This window comes from Conger conger, chromosome 3, assembly GCF_963514075.1.
Source record: "Conger conger chromosome 3, fConCon1.1, whole genome shotgun sequence".
In the NCBI taxonomy this organism is placed as follows: Eukaryota; Metazoa; Chordata; class Actinopteri; order Anguilliformes; family Congridae; genus Conger; species Conger conger.
This window is the reverse complement of record NC_083762.1, coordinates 9225074-9251848: the sequence shown is the minus strand read 5'-3', so window position 1 is coordinate 9251848 and position 26775 is coordinate 9225074. Positions and strand designations below refer to the sequence as shown.

General features: G+C 44.2%; 1 protein-coding gene across 4 annotated transcripts in view; it reads left to right on the top strand.

The window, feature by feature from the left end:
- Positions 1-20556: 20556 nt before the first annotated feature.
- Positions 20557-26775, top strand: part of glra4a (glycine receptor, alpha 4a) — a 50522-nt gene continuing 44303 nt past the window's right edge. For all 4 annotated transcript variants that reach the window (XM_061235581.1, XM_061235578.1, XM_061235580.1 and 1 more), the window contains exon 1: positions 20557-20904. In XM_061235581.1, the coding sequence (XP_061091565.1) occupies positions 20837-20904 (68 nt within the window). In that variant the 5' untranslated portion in view covers positions 20557-20836. The remainder of the gene's footprint in view (positions 20905-26775) is intronic.

The following is a 26775-nucleotide window of genomic DNA, read 5'->3' as shown; positions in this document are numbered from 1 at the left end:
AGCTGATTGCCGGGCGAGACCTCCAGGCCCTCCGGGCAGCGCTGAAGGTGAGTCCCGCTCGGCCGTGTTTTACGAGCAGGTGCAGCCCCCTCTGCTGACTCGCCGATTTTAAATGAGAAATTCTCTCTCTTTCTCAGCGTGTGTGTGAGAGAGAGAGAGAGAGAGAGAGAGAGAGGGAGAGATAGCTGTTTCTAACTATCCTGATGAGAGAGATCGAGCGTGAGAGAGAACAAGACAAGGGAGAAGATCGAGCGGGGGTGTCAAACTCCAGTCCTGGAGGGCCGCAGTGTCTACAGGTGTTTGTGCGTTCCTTTTAATCAGCAGCCAATTAAGAACTAGGTGCGTGGACTCTTTAGCCAATTAAATCAATGTATCAGTCATGCTTAAAAAAACCAGCAGACACTGTGGCCCTCCAGGACTAGAGTTTGACACCCCTGTGATCGAGGAAAAGAAAAAAGGGTGGGAGGGAGAGATGGGGGAGAGGGAAAGAGAGGAAGAGAGACATCCCTGAGAGAAGAGAAGGGGAGAGAAAGAGAGAGATGTCCCTGAGAAAAGAGGAGGGAGAGAGGGAAAGAGAGAGCGAGACATGTAAGTATCCCTACGAGAGGGACAGAGCAAGAGAGAGCAATATATACGTCCCTGAGTGAAGAGAGGGAGAGAGGGAGAGAGAGATAGGGAAAGAGAGAAAGATGTCCCTGGGAGAAACCAGTAATAGTCACAGATGGACACTACGGTCGTGGAATTCCAACACCTGCGACGCCCCGCCCGGCTGATCACCTCCGCCCTCCCGACAGCCTCCACGCAATCCCGGGAACCTTGAGACAGCGCTGCCCACGCCAATACCTTTTACAAGGGCTCGTAGAAGCATCCTTTCTTCAGGCCTCTAAACAGATGAAGCGTTTACGAGACGGCGCCCATGACTTACGCGGGGCATAATGGGCGTGTGAGTGTGCCCTCTGTGCAGGCATCCATGACAGCAGGTCCCCCCCCCCCGAAAATATCCACCTGAATCCTGACAGCTAAAGCCTTGCGCAGTCTTTACAGCTCACAAGAAGGGATTATAGCGGCAATCAAACAAGTTTAAGGCATTTGGATCTTTATGGATTCACACTGGTATGTAATGTGGAAGAATGCCGGTACAGATCCTCTCAAAGCCGAACAGACGGTGCGCGGTAAATCTCAGCTCACAACTGGAAAGCTAATTTAACTCTTTGTGTAGTCAGAGCTTCCCCCACCACCAGGCACGGGATCAGATATGTCAAGACCTGTTTTCAAATCCGTGCGAGTCCGCACTCAAAAGTTCCACACGTGTGTACAACAGCAGCAAGGCTTATGCATAATAGACCAGCTTCCACCCGACTACATAAAGCCCTCAGTGGAATTATTATATTACCAGCAGAAGGTATTTTATGACTTGTTTGTCTTTTAACGGTTGGGAAATACAGAAGAAATCGATACGTAATGCTATTATTTCATTTTATAACACCTGTTGAAATTAAGACACTGCTTCTTTTAGATGATTACAGTGGGACTGAATCAGAACTTAGACACTAACAGAGGTGTTTTGGGGACGACTAACCAATCAAAACATCCAAAACTGTAATGTTTTTCAGCCAAACCTTGTTACTACCTATAAAAAATGAAAAAGAAAGAAACATTTTCACAGGCAATTCTTCTTCCTTCAGTGGGGTTTCTCTGGGCCAGTGCTAATTACAACCTTAAATGGATTCGGAATTAGATAAATCATATTCCCGGTATTCCCGAGTTCACACAAATCACGGGGACTTTTATATTGAAACAGATTGTTCCGGGCCGCTGCCTTTATGAGCGGGTCGCACGCTTCCGACGAGACGTTCAGGTAAACACGCGAGGGCGAGAAACTGTAGCTCTCGCATTAATTTGTCAACAGCCTCTAATTTATTCCATTCATGGCGGCGGAGTTCCTCAACCCCCCGAAGAGCCGAGGAGCGGGGGTTTATTGGACATCTATCTACGAGATGGCTCCATCATGGCTCCCAGTGTTGCGCGGAACGAGCGGCCGTTGAGTTATCGCGCGGCCGCGCCCGTTCGCTCCTCGTCCGTCGCCGTTTGTGCCGGTGATGAGATTCCCCAACTGCTGATCTATAAACGTTTCTCCGCCACTCGCCCCCCTAAATCCCGGGACGAGCGACAGGCGGACAAACGCGTACGCACGAGCGCGCGCACGTGCGCACGCACGTTTTCCGATGCGCGCCGTGCGCTCCTCTGGAACCACAGGATGTGTGTGTGTGTGTGTGTGTGTGTGTGTGTGTGTGTGTGGGTGACATACTGCCAGAGAGCTGTAAAACTACAAGCTCTTCATCCCTCAGTGCCGGCTCGGGCCAGGTCCTGGAGACTGCCGTGACAGCGGGGAGAGAAGATCCACAGCAGGCTCTCTCAGGTTCGCCTGTGAGCAGGGGCTGTTATTTAAAGTCCCGCGTGGCTGTTACCTCCTCACAGTCAGGCTGAGATCGAATCTTCTCCAAACGAAGGTAAGGGCTGACAGAGGAACAGGACGTCAAGTGAGCAGGGCTTCAAGATGGAGAGATTCAAAGACTTGTTTTTTCTCTTTGAAATACTTGACTAAAATTGGATTTAAAAAAATATATATATGGTACCTTGTTAGCATAGGCCTTTGATGTCAGTACACCAAATGTATTGTACTGTAATTGAAGAGGGAGTATCATATTTTTCGGACAGTTGAGTGTCTAATAGACACCTTATGTCTTCCCAGAGCAAGGGTCACATGCCCTGAATTAACATATCTCAGTTTGAGGACTGGTTGTCATCCACATAGCTGTATGTAGAAATAGGGTAGGACTGAGCAGTCTTATTACCCAACGTGAGGTCTATGAACAACAGTTTCCCCAGTGTTTCTAATGTTGGTATCGCTATGTCCTTATTCTGGGAGGTGTCAGGGAGAGCTTAAAAGGAGGAAAAACATTTAGCTTAGTACAGCTCTGTGTGACAGGAGCCTCCGGAATAGAAGTAATTTAGGGATATATCACACCTCTCAACCTATGTTCACCAGCCTGCAACAACTGCTGGCTTTCAGTTACTCCCTCATGGTGGACATGTACTCATGATGTGTATATATGGATGGAGATGAACATATGGCAAAATAAATAATAAATCCAGTACCATGTACAAAACATTTCTCATGTTCTCCACCCTCCCCCTCCCAGCCCACAATCTCCCCAGTCATGGGAACTAATGGCTGGCAGTACAAATGTATGATCTTAGACAAAATGGTCATTGCAAATCATAAGCAACTGCTCTTTGGGGCCATCAAGGGACCACTTTGGGACCACTTTGGGGTGACATTGGCTCAGTCGGTAAGAGCAATCCTCTTCGGCGGTTGGAGGGTCGCTGGTTCGATCCCGCCCTGGGTGTGTCAAAGTGTCCCTGAGTAAGACACCTAACCCCCAAATGCTCCCGACCAGCTGCTTGGTGCCTAGCATGCCAGCGAATCGCCATGAGTGTGTGTATGAATGGGTGAATGAGAAGCATCGATTGTACAGCACTTTGGATAAAGGCGCTACATAAATGCTAGCCATTTACCATTTACTTTACTTCTGCGGTGGGAGCCGGGCTTGACATGCAATGCAGGATTTGAAAATCAGGTTGAGTCATAATACGTATCACTGTCTTACTGCATTTACTGGAAAGCATTACCAGGCTTTCCACAGCAAAGGCAAAGTCACTGGCAATTCTTATCAAGTCAGGCCCCTGTTCCTTTCAACTGGCCGTACTTGTGTTGTTTGTCACGGTGGGTCTCTAAAGAAGGATAAAAAACATTCGGTCTTCACAGTTCAATGAGCTCCACCTCTTCCACTTGTGTCTTCAATGTTTATTTGCCTGGGTGCGCACAGACTCACAGACAATGCATCTTCCTTCTTCTATGGTTGTCTAGGTGCTTCTCTAATAGCTTTCCAGAAACAGCAGCTGCATATAATTTCAGCGCACGCTCATTTCTCATTGGTTGTTGGCAGGCTTCCTTCCTAATCTGGCTTCTGAAACCTGACACTGATGGCAATTCTGGGGAAAAAAATATTCTGACTTGCCAGAAGCTAAATCAAGAGTAACTACTGTTGTGTGTAAGGACCAGATATTCAGCAAAGTCAGCTTTGTTAATCTAATGTACAATTTGTATGCAGTTTTAACAATAATTGTAGCAAAGTAAACCCCGAAGAACTGTTAAGAGAACAATGTTTAAACTGCAAGATCTAGGATATAGCCAGCGCCAAGCAAGGTGTTGAACACATTAGCGGTCAATACCAGTTCATAAATAAATTAACTCCGGTATTTATATTTAATGGTGATGAAATACACAACATCGTACATAAATATGTAAATGAACACGTTCATTGAGCGTAAGGGAAAATTTCAATTAGTTCTGTCCAAGACACACTTATTTCTGCCTACACTTATTACATAGTGATTCAGTAGCTGCTTCGGGGAAATGTACTGTACTGGCTACCCTGAGAAACGTATGAGAGGCTGACTGTAAAAAAAACAAAAAAACAAAAAAAAAAAACTCTCCTCACAGAGAATTTGGCAGAATTGATTAGATTTTTTTTTGGGTGTAAACACGGAGCCCGAATGCACACGTCCTCCACAGCCCGAAGAGCAGGACAGCTGTGCGAGCGTCAGATAAACATTCTGTCGAGAGATCGGGGACCTTTAAAGGCCCCCGGTTTCCATAGAAACAGGGAGGCGGAGAGCCTCCGGCGGGCACGATGGCGAGGGCGACGTCCCGGGCTTTGTTTGGTTATTGTCGCTTTATGTTCATTCGCTCCTTCCAGCGGTGACACGGGGGGGGAGTGACAGATTACGGACGACAGTCATCAATACATTTATTCACGTTCGCCCGCTTTCCCCCCCCCAGAGGTCGCGCGCTGTTTCTCCCGTCCTCGCGTGTCGCCTGTTTACCGAGGCGCTGTTGCCTCGGCCGGTCCCGCGCTCATATTAGCCGCCGCCGCCGCCGCCGCCTCCGCTCCCCTCACTCATGGGCGCGCGGGGGCCATTACTGGACTGGACGGCGTCTGATCAGGCCATTAGTCTAAATGTGTTGAGGAGCCGTGCGCACGGTTGAGACAGAAGCCATTACAGCGCGGCGTTGCGCTTCAGCTTTGTTAAAAAATGTCTCTGAAATAAGATTTGACACCTTCAGAAACAGTGGTCGAATGCGAGCACGGACTGTGTGTACCATCACTCCTACATTTAAACATGCTCCCATCCTATCAATAAAACTGCAGAAAAAGGTGTATGGATCGATTTTCACTGTTTGGAAGTGTCTGCAGCTTGTCAACAGCCGGTTCGCTTTTTCTAAAAATAATAGCTGATGATTGGCTTGTTATTTTTCACATTGGGCTCACAACGCAGTGCCAGGTGCAAAACGAGGGTCTGGTAGTTTTCAACAGTAGGCTAACGAAGGCGGAAACTAGACTGTTTGATATCGTGAGGAAACCATAAAAGAAATAATGAGCAGACACAAAGAGAAAATGTTCGATTTATCCAGAAAAGGAGTATGTTGGAGATACGTATACTCCATAACTGGGACACATCAGCAGTCTCGGCTACCCACGATGGCTCTCGGGCAGCAGCCAGCTGATAGGCCGAATTATACCCAATTAGGGTGCTGGTGTTGACACCCCCTGCTCATTCATGACATGTCATTTGGCTGACGCTTTTATCCAAAGCGACTTACAGTTGATTTAGACTAAGCAGGAGACAATCCTCCCCTGGAGCAATGCAGGGTTAAGAGCCTTGCCCAACGGCTGTGCGGATGTTATTGTGGCCACACCGGGGATCGAACCACCAGGCTCATGGGTCCCAGTCATGCACGTTTACCACTACACTGCAGGCCGCCCGTTTCATCTTTTGCAGACGGGTCTACTTACAGAGTTCAGTGACTGACAAACGGTTTCACGATCTTGCATTTCTGGAGATCCATCATGACGTCAAAATAGAGAATGAGAGTTTGATGCAACAGCTGGATGAAGAGCTACCTGCGAACAGGCAGGGAACTTTTCGTCAAACAAGCTGTGTTGAGCATAAGTGTAATAATGTGGTAATATCGTTGCCAGATGCCCGATTTTGGACTACATCCGGTTATGAAATTCTTTGTAAGGCCTGGACCAGAATGGCTGGTTTTACAGCTCCAGCACTCCCGCTCAGCCCACGATGGGTTCCAAACCCCCACCCCCCCCCCAAAACCTCTGACTGCGATGTTTCTCCTCCCCCCCGGTGTGTACTATGACATAGAAATCTGCAGGCGCCTTCGATCAGAAATCCCCTGAGTGCATAGTTCCTTTTTGGGTCCTACCATTTTTGTAAACCTACCATTTTCGTTAAACCCTCCACAAAATTCTAGTGGTTTGATTGTTTTGTCAGAGTGCAAATGAATATCGATAGGCTATAGTATCATAATGAGTTTGTTGGCTATTTGGCTAAAGACAACCAATATTGTGTGAGTCAAGGCCAGCTGCCACTCATTGGAGCCAGCAATCCTTTTAGTGGTGAGCGACATTTATATACTCATTGTGTTTTCAATCTGATTACAGGGAGTTATTTGAGTGTGCTAGATTTTTGAAACCTAAAAAAAAAGGTTAGTGGTCGCCTTTCTCTAATTAAGGGAATTAGATTCACTCGGCCTTGTAGAAAACCCCAATTTATTTCCACTTACTGGACTTTAGCCAGCGTTGTTATTGTTTTATTCAATTTCTGCGCTGCCATGTGTACTCATCTGGGAGAAATAGGGACGCGCGGAAGGCAGTTATACACGGAGAGTGAGTCTTAGGGCAGGTTCAGGTCCTCCAGAGCCTCCGAGCATTACTGCACACATAGTCCCCAACATCCCATCCCTCAAACAACCAGAGCACTCCACTCAGACACCAAGAGGGGATTCGCTTAAGCTCCAACTGACAACAAGTGCAGTTGATATATATGTGGGTGGGTGGAATTTGAGTAGGAGGATAAGTGTGGTGGACATTTTCACAGCAGAGATGTGGGAGCTTTTCGTATTGGCTTTTTTTTTTTTTTTTTACTGTACGTCATACTGAAAGTGAGCTCTATCCTTGGCGTGTCTGGAGAAACAGCTTTTCTCCCCAAACCCCTTTCTCTGTCTTTCGCTCTATCCCTCTCAAATTCAAATTCAAAATGCTTCGTTGGCATGACAAGATACATCATATGTAGACAAAGCACAACAAAACATAAAACATACACCATTCAACGTGAACATGCAGTATTTGTGGACAGTTTACAGACATATATCTGTATACAGTAGGCCTACCCAAATAGGCTCACTGGTTGTCCATCTAGTTGTGGCAAGCTGTGATGTAATTTGCTCTCTCTCTCTCTCTCTCTCTCTCTCTAAAATTAAAATGAGCTTTATTTGTATGACTAGTAACCTTGTGTAAACACACCGGGATGCAGAAATGACAAACAACAAACACCCACAACCAAGAAATGTGGAAAAAACAAAAGAGTAACACTCTACCCCCTCCTTTGATTAGGATTCTGCCCGTGTGTTGCACGCCCTTATCAGAGCATCTCTGTGGGACATCCAGGGGAGACTGGGATGGAGGGCGTGGGCGGATCGGTGCCGGCCCATGCTCTGATCCACATGGTGCCTTTCAGCCAGGTCTCCCGCGGTGAGCCCCACTGTGACCGGCGTTCCTAATGTGAGGCGCACAGATACACAGGGGGTGAAGGGGTTACGGAGTGGGGTTCCTCAGCCCACCCAAGCACATTAGACCCAGCTGTGCCTATCAGACTTTGCTCTGAACGCACAGCGAGGTGGAAAGGGGGGGGGAAGGGTGCTCTGCCCTCCACCAAGCTTTATCTCGGAGACACGCTGGAAGACAGGGATTAAAGTAATACGTCGACAACAACAACAACATGTAGAGTTAAAACTGAAAGACAGACCAGCGTGAGCATAGACTCCAGTTGTAGACACTCGGCAAAAGACAAAGATAAATAAAAAATAAAGAAAAACAAACTAACAATTTCCTTTTGTTTGATGACATAGATGTCTATTTTAGGTTTATAGTTGTTTCTTCAAGCCTTGTTATATGCACTTTCTAGTAAGGTGCCCGGAATACGAGCATTTACGAAACGCCTAAATGTAAAACATTAATGTTTTAGGAAACTGGTCCCAGAGGATTGCGGCTCGCTGCTGTAAAAACAGAGATGTCTCAGAGCTGTTCATTTCACACAGGAATGCACAGACAGAGGACTTGAAGAGCCAGCTTTGGGAGCAGAACATGGCAAAGACAGGGTCTCACCGTGGAGCCAGTGCTTAACTAGAACCAGTCAAGCTTTTTAGTGCTCCATAAAGAATATGCTTAGGATCTTGATGGTGGAAGCCAGATCTTTGATCAGTGCTCCTACACTGAGATAAAGGTACTATCACAGCAAAGACCTATGCATTTTCCATTATCTAACCATAATAATAATAATAAAAATAATTACAATGACGTCAAATGTGTTTTTTCTACCTCAGTAACAGGTTATTGTTTGCAATGATGGCAACAGCACTTAATTAGTTTATTATTTGGAGCTTGATTACCCTTGTGAGTGGATCAGGGAACTCTGCCTAAATGTGCCTTCATTGTTGTGAGCCAGATTGTGATGTCTGCCGCTTCGTGCCACTGGTTACAGCTGCTGGGGGGCTTGATGGAAAACAGCGGTGCCCTGTAACCGTAGCACGCATGCCAGAGTACAAACCTCTTTTACCCAATTATTCATGCGTCAAGGCCTTGGCATATGTTTAAAAACAAAGACCAAAATAAATCAGTGTGAATTTGTCATAAATGTCTCTTTTTCCACGCCAGCATATGGCCAGTCTGCATTTTATAAACAGTGACAAATGAGATGGTGGTTTGAAATACATTTTCGTTCTTCGCATAACCTTTACAGTATGTTAAGACTCCTTTGTAAATACTTTATTGTTTGCCTCAGGATAAGATAAGCAACAATATCGATGTTTACATTCAAATTTAGGCAGTTGTTATTTTGTAACTCATACCAAAACATATTTCCTACATTGTGACTCACTGTATCACTAATTCTTGATTCCAGTATGACACTAGAGCTCATTTGTTCCCCAATTGCAATTACACATCAGTGAGATTTGTGTTTACTTTAAGTTCCGCTTTGCATCATAATGTCTGGGGATATTTTAACAACACAAATTGGAACGTAGTGTTGAATTATTTAAATTTGAGTCAGTGATGTATGAAGGAAGCGCTGCAATTAGCAGTGCTGTTTGACTTTACTCTCCTCACTGAACCTGCAGATGAACAAGCTACCTTTCCTGCCATTTTGGCTCCCGCTTTTCCATGTGTTGGAGGGGAATTGGGGTAACGACAAAATGGCAAAAGTGTAAGCAGAAGGCCAAATAATATCATATTCCCAGGGCCTCTGGTTTAATTCAGTTGAAAAATGCACAAGGGCTAATGAATTACCCATCTGGCTAATTAACCCATATTAGTGTGTACTGAGGGGGGTTCTGTAAAAGGCCATGTGATTGGCTGTCTGGTCCTCAGCTGGAGGCTACTTGGTGGCTTTTTCTCCAATCAGGAAAGGTCAAATCTGCCAAGTGCTTGCATTCATTACAGCACTGTGCATGCCATTACATTTTATTTATGCCATTAAATATCTATAAAAAGCATAGGTTTTAACAACAGTTGTCATTTGGGAAATGTCTATGCAAACATAATTGTATCTCTTGAATAGTAGTGTAATCGCAGAACAGGGGCACAGTCTTTCAATAACTTTAATAGGCTTAATGGAGCATCATCACTTGCCGATCAAGAATAGTGATTGATTAATGAATTCAAATATTGCGACTGGTCTCTCCAAAAGAAAAAAGAAAAAAGAAGATAATTCTCATTTATTTAAAAATGTTAATAAATATAAAATGTTCAAGGAACCCTGAATAACTGTACTTGTACTGTAGCTTCAGACCTGTGGGAGAGCCTTGTGTTAAGTTATTCTAATCTTTGCATGAGCAAACTCATGACTTCATTCCTGACCTTTATATTCCTGTAGCTGTGTGTTATGGCACCGTTGAGCGCACTCGCGTCTGAGAGACAAGGCTGTCTCGCAGTGGCTTTGTTCCCAGTCTCTGATGCCGGGCCTTCTCAAATGAAACATTCATATACAGGGATCCTGGGTAACCAGGGGACAAAGATGGGGTTTTAAAAAACCCAGGAAAAGTTCAGCATTTCCCCGGCACTTCTCCAACAGAATGTGTTCTTCCGCGAAAGATGAAAAAAAAGAGAAATGGTTATTTGGTTGTTATGCTTAGACAGAAATTTAGATATGTCACTGGATATGCATGACATTGTCAAAACAATGCAGCAATATGCTCTTTACTTTTGCATGGGCCTTTGAGTCTAGGCCTCATGTTTCTAATCACATTTTGAAGTGGTTGGCAATGCTGACATTACTGGCATTTCAAATAATCATTTGTGACAGTCACCACAAATAACTGATGCAATTTTATGTATGTAGACATCTTCTAATGTGATCGGGAAATGTATAAGAATGCATTGACAGAATATTAATGCAACAAAATACAGTTACAAATGCATTACCTGCATCAATTCTCCCACACTCCTGTGTAGTGAAAGCTAGTGTAGCAAGCTAATGTATCTAGCAGTGAATCTCCAAACAACAAGCTCAGCAACTTGAGTAAAATAAAATACACAGATTATGTTCTTCTCAAACAGCAACACTTAAATACTCATTACAGGCAGTGGTATTACTTAATTATAATGAAATTGGCAGGTAGCCAGACAGTTCCTGATCTCTCTAATAACATTTCAATGGCACCAACCTGAATGTTTATTGACCCCACAGTTAGTGACCACTTGTCTTGAAATATAGCACTTTTTTTGTGTTGAATTTAAAACATGCCCATCACTACACTGGATTACATTTACATTTACATTTTAGTCATTTGGCAGACGTTTTAATCCAAAGCGCATAGGTTCTTCCACAAGTCAAAGCATCACATCCATAACTAGGAAAATACACTTGAAATGCTGTTCTAAACATATAGTCATCATAAGTGCAATTGTTTTTGGGGGGTGTTAGACAAGGAGGATAGGGATAACAGAAAGGGGGGCGGGGGAAATCAGGAGGGAGGACTAAGGTAGAGTTTGAAAAGGATACATTGGCAATTTGTTTTCAGGATTTTTGCTTAATGTCCATTATGAAGTATTGAGTGGCAATATAAAATATGGTGCAATATAAAATAATGGATTGGCTTACTGACTAACTGACTGACTGAGTGACTGACTGACTGACTGATTGGCTGACTGACTGACTAACTGACTGATTGATTGATTGACTGACTGACTGACTCAGAAGGCAATATTCTTCCTGGCTTTTAGCAAGAGAATGCGAATCAAGAAAAAGTAAATTAATTTAAACTGAAATAAATTTTGCTTTCATGTTTCATGCTTCATTGTGGTATAATATGCTTGAAAATACATTCGGAAAACAGGGAAATCCACTTCTGCCCACTCTGACTGAAACTATTTTACTTTTATTTTATTTATTTTACTACATATCATTAATGTAGGAGATGCTCTTATCCAGAGAGATAACTTAATGTGTACGTCTTAGCTGCAATCTCTACACACAAATCTCCACTATCTTGGTTAAATTAGTTGTTCTTTTAATTTAAGAAATATCATTTTCCCACCCCTCAAAACTCTGTTTGATGATAGTTCTAAGAATTGCATTGGAATTTTCTTGGGGAGTTTTTCACAATAGGGTTTCGTTTTCCTACACAATGTTTGTGATTCAGCAGACCTGTAGAACTCATGACCGTGTCAGTAGTTGTTAGTAATGCCTGACATCTCTGGCCCATCTTGCATATCAAAGTCCAATTCCCTCATAGACCTATTAACTCTATTCCAGGGAAGGCTTCTTGCTCCACGAGTCACCGACAAGCTCAACATCAATAACAATCTACAAAAACAAATGAACTTACTCTGCTCTGTGATTCGCACAACAAGTAAGTCAATAAACACCCTGTTCCTTCAGTGCTCATTTCCACCAAAAGTAATTCCGCGCCTCGTTCTAGCTGTAGCCAAATCGTCCCCTCTTTTTTTCTTTGTAAGTTAATTTTCTCCTCTAAACGTGCTTTCATTTAGCATATATCTGAGATGCGGGCTGGATCCGATTTTCCTGTAGCGCGGATGAAGATTTAATGAATAACAGGAAAACACTTTCGATGCCCGGAGGACAGGTTTTACCCTCGCACGGAAGCAAAATATTGCCTTTGGGAATGACGCTATCGTTTCATTTTATTCAGAATCTCTTACCGTTCGCTGAGCGGAGGCTAAACCAATTTAGGAACATCAGAGAAAGGCGGTACATTATCTGAGGTGCTCTAAATCGCAAAGTGAAGAACAAACATAGTCTGGCACACACATCTTCACAGTCCTTTCCCTGACAATTCCTTGATCAGACAATCCAAGATTAGATTAGTGGCATGTAACCATGAAAGGGAAATGAACGAAAGATAAATAACAGGCACAATTACCGAGCATGGCTACAAGGAGCCACCTGAATCCCCCGCTTGGCGACAATAAAACTATGCGAAAAAAACTGCTGTGATACCCACTATAAACAACCATGTTATGCCTAATGTGGCTGGGTAAACAAACGCTCATTAGCTCACTGTGAAAATTTCATTTAACATGTATATCCAATTAAAATGTAAAAATAATTAACAGGATTCAGCGGGGGAAAAGTCAATGAGCATTTTCCAAAGAATGCCCAGGGAAAGTGTCAAGCAATCCAGTAGTGTGACATAAAAGTAACACATTTCATTTACATTTCTTTGCTAATCTTTTTGTTGAATGTAACATTAGAAACACAAACCAAATTGACAGACCTAAGATGTAAAAGCATTGTAACTAAATTCTTTTCACAGATTCCCATCTCAGCAGCAGAGCAAGGAGAAGAAAACGTTGTTTCTGAGAACGTCTAACTCTTCACTATCACCCCCACTGTAAATTGAGCTGGTCAAACTGGTCATAAGCTGGTCTAGCTGGGTATGAGCTGGTCAACCAGCATGGCCAAGCTGGTTATAGGCTGGTCTAGCTGGGTATGAGCTGGTCAGCCGGCTGTTTCAAAACCTAGCTTGGGCTTTTTTTCAGCAGGGAATACCATGATAAGTAAAGTTTGTTTGTTACAGCAATGTAGTCATTCATATTTCACCACAAACCAGCTGCACCACTGTAGGAGGCCCAGGCCGCAGCACTGTTGCATTTCACCAACCCCAATCCCCGGTATATGGGAAAAAAAGGACAAGCATTAACAGATGCATTCACGTTCCTTTGTGATAAAACGTGATGTCCATGCTATTCACAACCGCCAGCCACTGGCAGGCAAGCCATTCGGAAGCCAAATTTGAAAAATGTAAAGAAAGACTGGATTTTTGACCCCTCTCCCATGATAAGCAACTAAAAGGCCCCCCCAAAATTTGGCAGGAAGGCAGTGGACCTGTGTGTGCAGGTAGGAGAGATAGTGGAGCTGAAAGACCACGGCAGACAGACGCATCAGCCGCGACACGCTGATTTACGCTAATGTTTCAGCATCATGAAAATGCATAAACCCCCAGCCTGGAGCAATTAAGGCTTGTATTTCACAGGCGCCATTTTCATACAGCGGTGTCCATGTCATAAATATGTACGGCAATTAAACCGTGAAGATGCTATCTCTCCAGAATTCCCTGTCACATAATGGCTTCAGACTAATACACCGACATGTTAAGGGAGGACGTCAGAAAGCAGAGTTTCACGGGGGTGGGGGGGGGTGGTGGTTACAGAAAGGAGGCAGAGAACGATGAGGCCGTATGCTTGTTCGAATGACGCATCTCCTTCAGAGTTACTGGGAATGTCATGGACGGACCCGGATGTCTGAATACATGATCAAACTGCCAACAAGTGCTGAGGTTTATCTCGCTGAAGCACACAATCAGCCCTGAAATGATTTCAGCAGCATGAAAGGACATCGCTGAGCCAAGGAAAAAAAGAGGTAGAGAATGCAAATGGGTGGGTGGGGAGGGGGCGGACAGGTTCGGAACGGCCATTTCAGGTCTGCCCCAGATGCCACGGAAAAGGTGAGCGCTATCGGAAACAGAAATGCGCTGAAGCCTTGGGAAAATAGGATGGAGCAGGCTGGGAGGTGTGGAACAGACAGCTCCGAATTCAAAAAACATTCTTCAGGCCCGGGGGGTCGGAGGTCCTTATCTAAAGCCCAGAAAGGAAAGGTGTTCAGCCGGCCTTCAGACAGGGTCTGAGGAGCTCCAAAGTCGGCCACTGTCTACGTGCTGCCTGTGCTGCAGGCACTTTGTCCACCATCTTCCTTAAACTTACAAACCCCCCCCCATCCCAAAAAAACAAGGGCATTCATGAAGGTGAGTCCGGAAGCCATGTTGAAGCTACGCGCGTTGAAACATGTCCGGTGGCACAAACTCGGATTACGGAAAAGTGACCTTTCCTGTGCTTAACAGCCCGTGCGCATAACAAGATCTGTCATTAAGATATGACCTTTTCTTCTGGTTTAGCGTGGCTGGCTATTTATGTGAAGCGCTAGCCGGCCCCGCTCATTTAAAGCACGCTGCTGGACCCCAGCTGCTGGGACCCATCATAACCTGCTAGATCAGGGAGACAGAGGTCAGCGAGCACCATAGGCAGATAAAGGAGGAATGGCGGAGGGGGGGATGTGGACCCCACGCCGTTTTCCGGGCCGCGTGTCCTTGCTCGGCGTGCCGTCTCGGATCTGCGACGACGCAGCCCTCATAGAGTCTGAGAGAGCGCTGTCGGCCTGCTAGTCTTCACGGAATCCTTCGGTAATTATGTGCCAATCACAGTGGGAAGCGTCCGGTCTCCTCGCATTAATAGTATGCAATCACAGGGCCGCTATTCAGAACCCGCGCGGTGATTACGGAGATACGCAAAATGGCAGCTTGCTTTAAATCCTTTATAAGCAGCCCAATCCACGCACACCTGTTCTGAAACTCAAGAATATATTTTCCTCTCACAGTGGCACGGGGACTGTTGGGCAGATGGCATTGCGCAGGTTGGATGCCAGGTATAAGGGAGCATCCTCGGCTTCGCATGCGCAGCATTTCCAGGTCCCCAGTCGAAAACCGTTTAATCCCCTTCCTCTTATACGTGCGCCCGATGCACCCAAACACCAATACAATTCAGTTCCAGAGTAAATCTGTGACAGATCTCTTCGGGGATCAGCACCGGACATTTAAGGATAAATACTGCTCTAATGAGCGCCTCACGACTTTGGACAACAAGCCATGGAGGGAAATTGGATTTTAGTGCTTTGCCTCACAAAATGTTCTCGTCAGTCTTGCTTCCTCATTTAGATTTTAACAAGCTCCCCAGATCATCCAGCACATACTTCTCCAGAGTAGTCCTGTCCTCTGTGCAGCCAAGGCCAAGCAAAGAGCGAAGAGGAATAATGATACGAGCAGAAAAACAGAATTCACTAGAAATTTCTCATACCTTTCTGAATGAATATGACCTTGCAATTTCTTATTTTTGAGCATTGTTGAAATTTATTTCAAATATTTTATTACTGCAAGTTTAAATATGCTATATTCATATTCATAAACCCATTACTATACAGATACTGAATTTAGCCACATTTCAAATATGTTAATGTTATTCTCCAATTATTCCAAGCAACTGACAATTCATTTACAGTGCAGAAATCCCTGCCTCTGCAATCTTCCAAAGGTTTGGTATAATGATTTAATGATCTCCAGCAAAAGGCTTGATGAATGACATTCAATTAATAAAACAAATTTGTCAAAATTGAGCCTTTTTCCTAGTTTGAATTTTGCCATTTAGAATTTTTTTGTAAAATCGTACTACATGCAAATTCCTTTTCATCCTGAAGAGCACTGTCTGTGCTATGGATCAAAGATCAGACAAGATCATCAGAAGACATCATCGGCTTGAAAAGCTGACAGGCGTTTCTTCTGAAAAAAAAAAAGCATTGAATAGGCAGAAAGAGCGGGGGATTATCAAGATCATTACAGTCAATAATCCCATTCAGACAAGAATTCTATAAAAAAACACCCTCAGCAGAGGCCAGATCTGAAAATAGCCTAGCTTGCTTTGACTACTGATCGATTACATACTGTACGTAGTCCAGTAACTGTGAAAACATTTTCATTCATTACGAATGTGATCTGCTCATTTTGACACTGACATCATGTATAACGTATAATGTATAATAAACTATTCATGGATAAATTCAATCTTGAATTATCAAGCAAAGAGCTGACCATCACTGATTAACATCAAGAGGTTCAGGAAACAGTATTTATTTAGTTCAAGGGGTCACGGAATTGATTTAGCAGATTTTGAGTATTTCATAGATGAGACACACCATTACAAAGTGTCTCTATTAATATTGTTTCTGATTAATCCATGATCAATATCAAGCAAATATCCTCTAATTGCATTAAAAAGGGATCGTTTTGGACATTATTTATGAAGTTTTGATCACTGAACATTTAAATTAAACACATTTGATTTGTCTAACTTAAATCTATGTAATTAAGCAAATCTGCATTGATTTTGTGTTTAATGTCTGTCAGTCATTTCTGTAAATGATCCAATGGTCAAAGATGAAACACCCCCATGGTGACAGTATCCTATTTGATGCTTTACTGCATTTTGTATTGAGCATTTGATCATGCCCTGCCTATTACTCTCAGTAATTGTGTTGGATCACCAATGTGGCAGACCTCAAAGCAGCACACTCAGTGGACAGCCAGGGCTATCTAGGGACTGAGAGAAGAAACATTACGTTCACACTCTGATGTCACTCTGAAACGAAAGACGCACATCTACACTACGAACATATAAACCATCGAGTCATCAAAGTGATCGTATCTAAAGGCTCTATGGCACACAAAAGCGATACGCACTTGTGAAAAGAAAAGGAATTAAATCAAAGAAACAGAATTAGGCATACCTCTTAAGTCAGTGGTCCCCAAACATTCTCCACCATGGCTTTTTAGTTTCAAAAGGGGTCCACATGGACCTATGGGGGTCTGTGTCTCACTACTGAGAATTAGTTAAAGCAGCTGAATGTGCACTGTAACTAGTGCAGGTACCCTATACTGTAGCTAATCTCATCCCCTCCTTCAACCCACCCGTGCCTCCAGACACACAGTTTGGGAGTTTACACACAAAAAGTGAACCGGAATTGTATTCCTCCACTGAGAGCCCTATTAAAAAGAGACTGCTCACCACAGTCTGGTCTGCCCCAGTGTGAAGGCGAGGACAGCCCTACAGCAACACGCCTGACAGCAGGACAACCGCTCCTGAGAGGTCTAAACCACGAGACGTGTGGAGAGAGGGACGAGATGGAGGACCAGTGTGGAGCGCCAAAGCTGAACAGTGCGCTTCTGCCAGGGCCATCCCTACACTTCTGGGGGCCCTGGTCAAAAGATCGTTTTGGCATCCCTCTGAGAAAAGGGCACATAGTGAGACTGTTTAAAATCTGATCTGGTGGGGGAAGGCAAATAGGTGGGTCCCAGTGTGAGAAGGCAGGTCCCTGATAGTCACAGTCAGAGGGAAGGTCGTGGCTTCTGCCACATTGCAGGATGTGAGTAATCCAGGTGTGTGAAAAAAACGCAAACATAACTGTGGACAAAGCTGGTCACAATCCATGACACATGAAGCTGAGATACCCCCGTTGACATTCCCAGCAGGACAGGGTCTAAACACAGAGCCGAAAACTGAGAACACGTGTCAAATAATGCTCTCGACCCAGGCTGTAGGACTAAAATACACTTTTCTGGTGGAGCGTAAACTATGTGCAAAAGAATTATAACAAGCAGCTTCCCTATCAACTCGCCGAGCAGAAATGCGCTGACAGACTGCCGGGGGTGGAACCTGACCCGGCGCCCAGCTTCAGGAGGTCAGAGGAGGAGCTGTGTAACGCTCTGAAGCAGTAACCCAAGCGCGCGCCAGGATCCGAGAGCACGTTTTTGAAAAGACAGCAGTTTACCCAGTTATAGGGAACAGCGAGTTAGCAGACCTTCAGCAGAATTTCAACTCAGTCACAGTGGGAATTTAATTAGCGCTCTGCTTCTCCTGGGTAAGCAACTTGTGTTCGTGTCAGTAATGAGGTCTTCTTTCATGTTTTAATCTACTGTATGCAGAGATGTTAAAAAAAAACATTCCCCAAGATCTCTTCACTTCGCGTTTGGCTCTTTTGAAGTTGGCTATACATTTTGAAGCGAGCTATACCGCACAATATACACCAAAAGGTTTGAGCATATACATTTATTGACACTTTACAAAAGATAAATCCAGGTTTTTCAGTCAAGAATAAACCACAAGGCAAACGCTATAATGGAAGACAAGGATCCAAGATACTTCTCACTGCCCTCTAGTGGAGACACTGGAATCTGCAGGACAGTCAGAACTCAGTCACTGAGTTCCAGTCAGACACTGCGTCCAGAGAGGAGACTGAAATATACATGAAGGGGCACATCAGCAATGACAGACACGGACCCAAAAAACCATGAATTCATGACTCTGAATTGGAGCCGTGCCACAGCCAGGCCAATGGGCCATGTTGAGTCACACGCCATTAATATTAATATTTGACTACATTTGGTTTTCCAGTACGTTCATCTCGGGCGCGTGATGGATTTATCCTCCAGCCAGGATGTCAGGGCACTGGCTGAGACCACCAGGCCCCGTTTAGGTGCACCACACACGGGGACAGAGCGCTGTCAGTCTGCTTAATGTCCAGGGCTGTCCCCTAAATCCCCATCGAGAACTGATGGGTGCTCACTCATCTTCATCACCCAGGAAGTGGCTGACACTCTGAGTTTACGTCTGAGATGCATTGGGGTAACACGCATTAGCTGTACCGCCACTTTTCATCGCAGCGAACAGAAAAATGTACTCACAATGTTACTGAAACGTTTCGGCGACATTATAACATTGGCGCTACGTTGCAGCAGCATTGGGAGAACATTTTGGGTTAGCTGGCATGATTCGGAATGCAAACCCGTCACTTGCAGTGGGCTCTGAGGGAAACTAAATGAAATGTGCGTTATTTTACGATGCTAGCACTTATGTTATTTAAGCTTCTGTACATCACCCTTTTCCATTTGTTTTACGTGACCTATATGTAAAAATGGCAGAATCCATGGTGTTAGGCCAACACGCTACAAGAAAGGACTAAACCAATAAGAAGACGGAATTAAGAATAAATCAAAAAGAAAGAATAGAAAGAACGATAATTCTCGGAAATAGACGAGATCACCTGATTGCCAGCTTTACATTTCCACGCCGCCCGTACGGCGGAGTCTAATGCATCTGTAATAAGCCGCTCCAGGTCTACAGGGCCGAGGCGGGGAGATAATCGCAGGCCGGGAAGGTGAAGGTGTAATCTGGTGTTTTCTCCTGGATAGATTAAGAAAGAGCAGGGCCTTTATCTGCCGGGGGACACACTGGGGCAAGCGGAGGAGGGTCGGTGAGAAGACGAATGGGGGGGGGTGGGGGGGGGGCGGTTGGCGGGGGGCACGTGAGTGATTGTCTTGTCGCGTTGCGCTCTTAGCTCTCGAGTTTACAGGGCCGTTAATGCCCGCTTCCAGTGAGGTGTCACAGACGGCTTTCTTCTTCTTCCCGACGGTAATGGTGTCCTCTTCAAAGAGGACGCAAAATGAATTGCTTTAGCGGGGAGAGAGAGAGAGAGAGAGCGAGAGAGAAATCCTGGACACTGGGTACGAAAATATAACCTGTTTAAAGATAAAAATAAAAATTCATGGCTCTGAAACCTTGACAACAGCACGAGGCATGCACTTTGTAACATGAGTCTCAAATGCTAGAGGAGGGGTATTCACTCAGTGGCCCGTTCTAAATTTGAGTACACGTGTGGCTGCGGCCTCACCTTCAGAAACCCTCTCTAAGCACATGTAAGGACGACATTCATTCTATCATTTCCTGTCTGTTGACTTCCCGCAGTTCTTTGACCCCGTGCTGCTACTGCTTGTCAGTTTGTCAGACCCTCACAACTCAATCTCCTTGGCTTCCCTCTTACCATCTTCTTCTTCTGTTTCTTCATTACCTTCTTCTTCTTCTTCTTCTTCTTCTTCTTCTTCTTCTTCTCCTTCTTCTTCTTACCTTCTTCTTTTTAATTGGAGGCAGAAGTGGGAAAGAAAGCCTACTCCGAACCCTGGCCAAGCCCAAGCATTGCCATCAGCCAGGGAACACCCCCCTCTCCCCGCGCGCGCACAGACACCCCTCATAAATATCCCCCTTCTCTCTCACACTTGAGGCTAATTGCGAGCGGTCTGTCTTACATGCATCAAATGTGTTACCGGCCCTTTAAATCTTCTCCCGTTGTAATTCCTGGAGCAAGCAGCTGGCTGTAAAAAAAAAGAAAAAAAAGAAAAAAAAAGAAGAAGAGTGAGCGAGACAGAGAGAGAGAGAGAGAGAGAGAGAGAGAGTGAAAAAAAGAGCGACACGCTGACACACAAGTACACACTAATACACACATGCATGCATGTTCGCACACAAAGCCCCGAGCTTGTGGAAGCAGGAGGCACACTGTTCTGGATTGTACACCTGTGAGGACTTAGAGGGAGGAGGGGAAGTTTGCGCACAGATTACCCCCGAGCGCTCCGTGAGACGATGCTCTCCTGCCCAGCCGCGCACGCTCCACACCGGATTCGGTAATTCCTCAGGTTACTCCCGCAAATTACTCAACGAGGCCAAGAATCTGAGACCAGAGAATGCTCCCACAAGTCTTAAGGATTTTATATGTCTTGTCTTTTTGCTTTTTTCAAGACAGCTTCATAAGGTAAGACAATTATGTGCATGTCTGCTTCTCTGTGGGTGAGGGGAGGGGACTTTTGATTTGTCTTGTTTTTATTGTTGTTTTGGAAGAGGAGGTGTACTTTTGGAATAGTGCATCAGGGTGTTTATTGTATTATGTAAATATTTTATGTTTTCTCAGTGCAATAATATGTGATGAGGTGCTGCTGCTTTTTCTGTCTGGTTACTATGGAAAAAACTTACTGCGTGGAGAATAAGCAGAGGGAACGGGAAGTTTAATGAAGCTCTTTGTCTACGGAAGACTGCTGTGCGTAGGTTAATATCCAAGGCATTCACCCATATGCATTCACTGGGGACTGAAGTCCAATGGGGCCAGGCATGGTTGCTGATCTCTGGACAATCACAAATCTCAGTCAATAACTCTCTGATCAATGAGCCCTGGGCTTTGCATGGTGAGGAACTAAACGTGGATAACTGCTGGCAACTGAGGGCAAAATGAGCAATGGTTGTTCAAAACAGGTGAAACTATGAAGAATAAAGAATATAAAATCTATTAAACACCAAATGGGCTCAACAGTTGCAAGTGATTCTTTTATTTGTGCAGAAATGGAGAGAGGCTTGGTAAACATGTTTATGACAGATTTCTTTATAGAAAATGAACACAAACAAAGCAACTACTGATTTTACAGCTTCTTGAAATGCTGTAATTATACCATTTGTCGGAGAACCAATAAATTGAGACAAAAACAGTGGGGTGATTAAAATAAAGGTGTACTTTGTTGATATACACTGCCATGATAGGGACAATTCAAGGATTCTTTTTGAGGCAGCCCAGTTTGATTCAGAAACTAAAGCTGTATGCTTATTATTCATGATATGCGTGTAGTGTTTAAGTCTTAATTAGTCAAAAGTAATATTCCTCAAGCTAAATGTTTTGTTTCAAATCACACTTGTAATTGTATTCATTGTTAGAAAACCCATCTGGTAAATGACTTTATAATGATAGCAGCCACAAATATTCTATTCGCATGGTATCAAAAGAAGAGAAGACTGACAATAGAAATCAGCTCAATTAAAAGCCTCTCAGCATCTTGAAGATGGTGCGTAACAAGCAGACACTTTGGCTTTAAAATGCTGCCAGCCAAAGAAAAAACTGCATATGAACCACGATATTAATACGATCAGGTCTAAAAATCAAAGCTGACATTTGAAGGTAAAGTTCATGTCTAAAAGAGACAGGCTGTGAATCTCATTTTCAGGAAGAGACAGATCTGAATTAAATATATGAACATGGGATTTCCATTTGGAAAATAACAGACAGTAATACCTGCACATCCAGGCAGTCAAATACATGTATACACGATGTTCATAAGTTTACAAATCTAATACGCAAAAATGCTTTTACGTGCTCACTCCCAAAAACCCTCCTCTTGTGAATGGAAGAAAATGGGGTTCAAGCTGATGCCTGCGTGGCCAGGCAGTGACTCGAGACGTTGTCAGTGTATTTGTGTCCCACGGATGAAAATATGACGTTTCTGCGACTTGTATGACAAAGAAAAACCTCCTCCACAACACTGAGAGGAAGTGAGTCTGAAGGCGTGTGTGGGTGTTGGAAGGAGAACAAAAAAAAAAAAGCCTCGAAGAAATCTCTTCCTCTCTGTTACTGTAAGAAATGAATAAGTAATAAATAAATAAATAAATAGAAAAGTTTGTAGAGGAGCCTGTTCCGTGATCGCTTTTCCCATTTCATGCCCTGTCAAGCCCAGGTGTGCAGTGGCAGGAATTAGGATGTGTGTAATCCCCTAGTCAGTCCCTGGGGAGGGGCCAGGGGCACAGAGGCAGTCCAACCCACAGAAAAACTCCATTCTGCAGACATGAGGGGCTGTCAGGTGGGCAGAGGGACAGGACAGGGGAGAAGATGCCTTTCAACAGCCCGGGCAGGCTGTGCGTCGGGGGGGGGGTAAGGGTTCATAGGGGGAGGTGTGCGTTTCGCCTCCACTGCCCCGCCGAGGGACTGAACTAAATGGGGCTCTGGAAATGAGTTGCATATTGAGAGTATCTGTTGATGGGAATGTGTTTGTGTGTGTGTGTGTGTGTGTGTGTGTGTGCGTGTCCATGTCTGTGTGTGTACAGTATGTGCATATATGTACATGTGTGGGCGTGTCCATGTGTGTGTGTGAACATCTCTGTGTGTCTGTGTGCATGTGAGTGTGTGTGTGTGTGTGTGTGTATGTGTGTGTGTATATGCGTGTGGGCAGACAAAAGACTGAATCCAGGATTGTGATTTGGCAGCCATTTCCAGCACCAACTGGTAGTGCATAGGCTCTGTGGGAGCACACGTGTGCAAATCAGTGAGATCACTGGTGCTGGGAGCAGCACTAGTCCACTCAGATGGAGGAAATATGGGAGATTATATCGCCTGCCCCGGTCTCTGCCTTCAAATGATATTCTTTAGTGAGGCACAAGGGGAAAGAATGACAGGGAAAATAATTTAATATATAAAAAGAAATAGGACAAAAGTATGACTCACTATAGAGAGGCATCTATATCTCGGGTATTCAGTACAAATGGATCAGTGCTTGAACAGATGATGTAAATAAACCAGAGTTTGTGTAATGGGGGGGGGGGGGGGGGGGTGCATGCTGCCTTCAAATGGGAGTCTAATTGAAGGGCGAAGCTCTTCAGCACCATTTACCTTCATTTAGTGTCCGCGCCAAATGCTGGGGGAGCCTGATCACGAGCGTCCAAGTGAACAGTGTGAACTCCGGAAACATACGTCACAGCATAGAAAAGGCAGTCAGTCTGTCCTGGGTCAGTCTGTCCCAGCGAGAACAGAACATCCTCAGGTCATCAATCTTCATCCAGGAGTGAGTTTTCTATATGTAAAGCCCTGAAGAGCTGACTGAGTTAACATCAAAAGAAACTTCAGCAGAAGAGTGAAATGAACCCCTTTAGAATTAAAAAGTATGAAGACTCCTATTAATAGTAAACTAGGATTCCGGTCTTCTTTGTAATATGAAAGGCTTTTTTTTTTTCCGGGGGAAGGTCTCTTGGAAGGGAGGCCCCCTCGCAGGTAAGGATTTGGGAGAATGCTTTTCCAGTTCAGCTAATTCTCAGCGGCACTGAGAGAGAGCAAAAAGTGTGCCAAGGCCGCTCTTACAAATCAGACTAAATGCCTCGCTTTAAACACGGCTCATCAATATTTAAGTCACAGGACTATTTAAACCGACAGAGAAAAGCAATGTTATTCAGAGCTGGGTGTCTCCAGTTCACCAAACACTTCCCTCAAACAAGAGACTCTTACCGGGGTAAGAGGAGGGGAAGGTCTTTAGCGAGCTAGAGGTGACGGTAATGACGTCTGATTCACTTACATCTTTTATTACAAGGTTAAATAGAGACCAGTGGTGTGCATCCATATGTGCAAGTGTGTGTGCGTGTGTGTGTGTGTGCGTGTGTGTGTGCGTGTGTATGTGTGTGTGTGTGTGTTGATCGGATCAAAGTGTATCCAAACACCACTACTGATTTCCCTTGCAGTAAAAAGGCCTGCAGCAGGCTTGTGTAAACATTATTAGGCCGCTGTGTTTGCATGTACTCGTTACATTTGAAACATTTTCAACATCCCCTTGGACTTTATCATAATTTGAACACTGCTATGACATCACTGAATTGACAACTGGCCCCTCCTAAAAATATGTTCTTTCTTACAAGAAAAACTGCTTACCTGTGGAATAGCTTAGACTTGGATGAGTTCTTTGCAGCCAAACAAAGTGGCACTCAACCAAATAATTGAAACGTGTAGCCAGTGTTGAACAGCCGAACAGAGATTAGTTTAAAGATATTTCCCATCAGTTCATCTGTGCTGAAGGCCACTGCTGTAGTATTTGAGCAATTATTTTGGAACTAATTGGTCCACCTTCGTCCACAGAGTAAGCCCCCTTTTCTTCATACTGTACATCACCAATGTACACTCCCTGAGCACTATATTAGGTATTTATTAGACTTATTTTTATGGTCTTCTGCTGCTGTAGCCTATCCACTTACATGTAATGTGTAATGCGTGATTATATGCGTCCTGTCAGCTTTCACCAGTCTGGCCCTTCTCCTCTGACCTCTCTCATTAACAAGGTGTTTCTGTCTGCAGAACTGCTGCTCACTGGTCGTTTTTTTGCACCATTCTCTGCAAACTCTGTGCGTGAAAATCCCAGGAGATCAGCAGTTTCTGAGATACTCAAACCACCCTGTGAGTGTGTGTGTGAATGGGTGAATGAGAAGCATAAATTGTACAGCGCTTTGGATAAAGGCGCTATATAAATGCCAACCATTTACCATTTACCTGTCTGGCACCAATAATCATCCCACAGTCAAAGTCACTTAGATCACATTTCTTCCCCATTCTGTCATTTGGTCTAAAAAACAGAACCTCTTGGCCATGTAGTTTAGTTTGCCAAATTGGTTAGTTTGGCATACACCTGTCCAGAGATCCCAGGCACTGATTTCAGTTACGATAACTGATTACAAAATGAGTCCAAAAGGGAACAAACAGACCACTATATCTTTTAAGAAAATTTTTGAAAATCTGTGATACATTCACCACCATTCAGATTTGGATTGGCCATTACACCCCACTCAACTGAAAAAGAGAACTGATTTTATCACTGAGCATGAGTTTTCAATGTCTCTGCCCTTGCAAAGCAACTGGAAAAAAAACCATTTCAGGCAACTTCACTGTTTTGAAGATCGAACATGATTTAGTGAAGTAGCAATAAATACACAATTGTTCCCATTGTGACATATCCAAGACACAAACACACCACCCACAGACAGACTAACAGCTTAACGAAACGGGGACACAATAAGACATCCATCAAAACTGTGAAACACTAACAGAAAATGAGCTGTTTGTAGCAATAAGCAAAAACCAGCGACATGCAAATTATGTAACCATTTTGTCAATTTGACTATGTGCTGTGGACTTGAGTACACCAGTGGGGTTTAATACTGGAGTAAGCACATCATATATCGCAGATGACTTTTACAGCTCACAGTTAAAATGCAATATTGTAATACGGCTGAATATTTTACGAACGTAATCTTATTAAAGAACACTCATCTTAGAGATACAACATCTATAACACTGCAGAAGGTTCAAACCTGCAAATGCGCTCACGTTGTTCCCTAACCGCTGTGCCAATCTGCAAACACATTTAACTCCTCTGATGAAAGCATTTTGTAAACATGTACAGTAAACAACCAGTGTATTTGGAAAAAGACAAAGATGTCTTTAAGCCTATTACAGGAGAACAAAAGGCACCAATCAAATTTTAAATTAAGCCGGATAGCAACTGGCGACGACTTTCATTAACCTGTGGTTGAAATGACATTCTTGTCAAGTGCAAATGCTGAACGGAAAGTAATAAGCGCATCATCAAGCGTGGCCAAGGCGTATGAGCTGGGAGTAAACTTATAATCCTCCCCCAGTGTTCCCTAATGATCGGCCAACTGTCTGCTGGAGAGTTATCAGTATGCTAGCGCTGTGCGCCACTTTGCCACTTTGGCTGTGAAATGTGGGGCACTCTGTCTGAAGCCGGTAGAGCATGTATTTTTTAGGAGGCGGAATCCAAATAAGAGTTTGGCTTGGCTCAGACGCGCGCCTCGTTTTATCAAACGCCGAGGTGACCCGGATTCAAGAGGAAGGACAACAGACGACAGACCTAAAAGAGACGGGCATTTTAGGGACTTTGAGACGGGCGGGGGGAGGATTGTACTCAAACAACAGGAGGCTAAGTACAGCTCCAATTAATCAAGGGTAAAGACAGAATAGCACCTGCAAAATGTATTCATATTAAAAAATGACATTGTTATTTGATACATTCTTATGATGCCATTTTTGTGATTG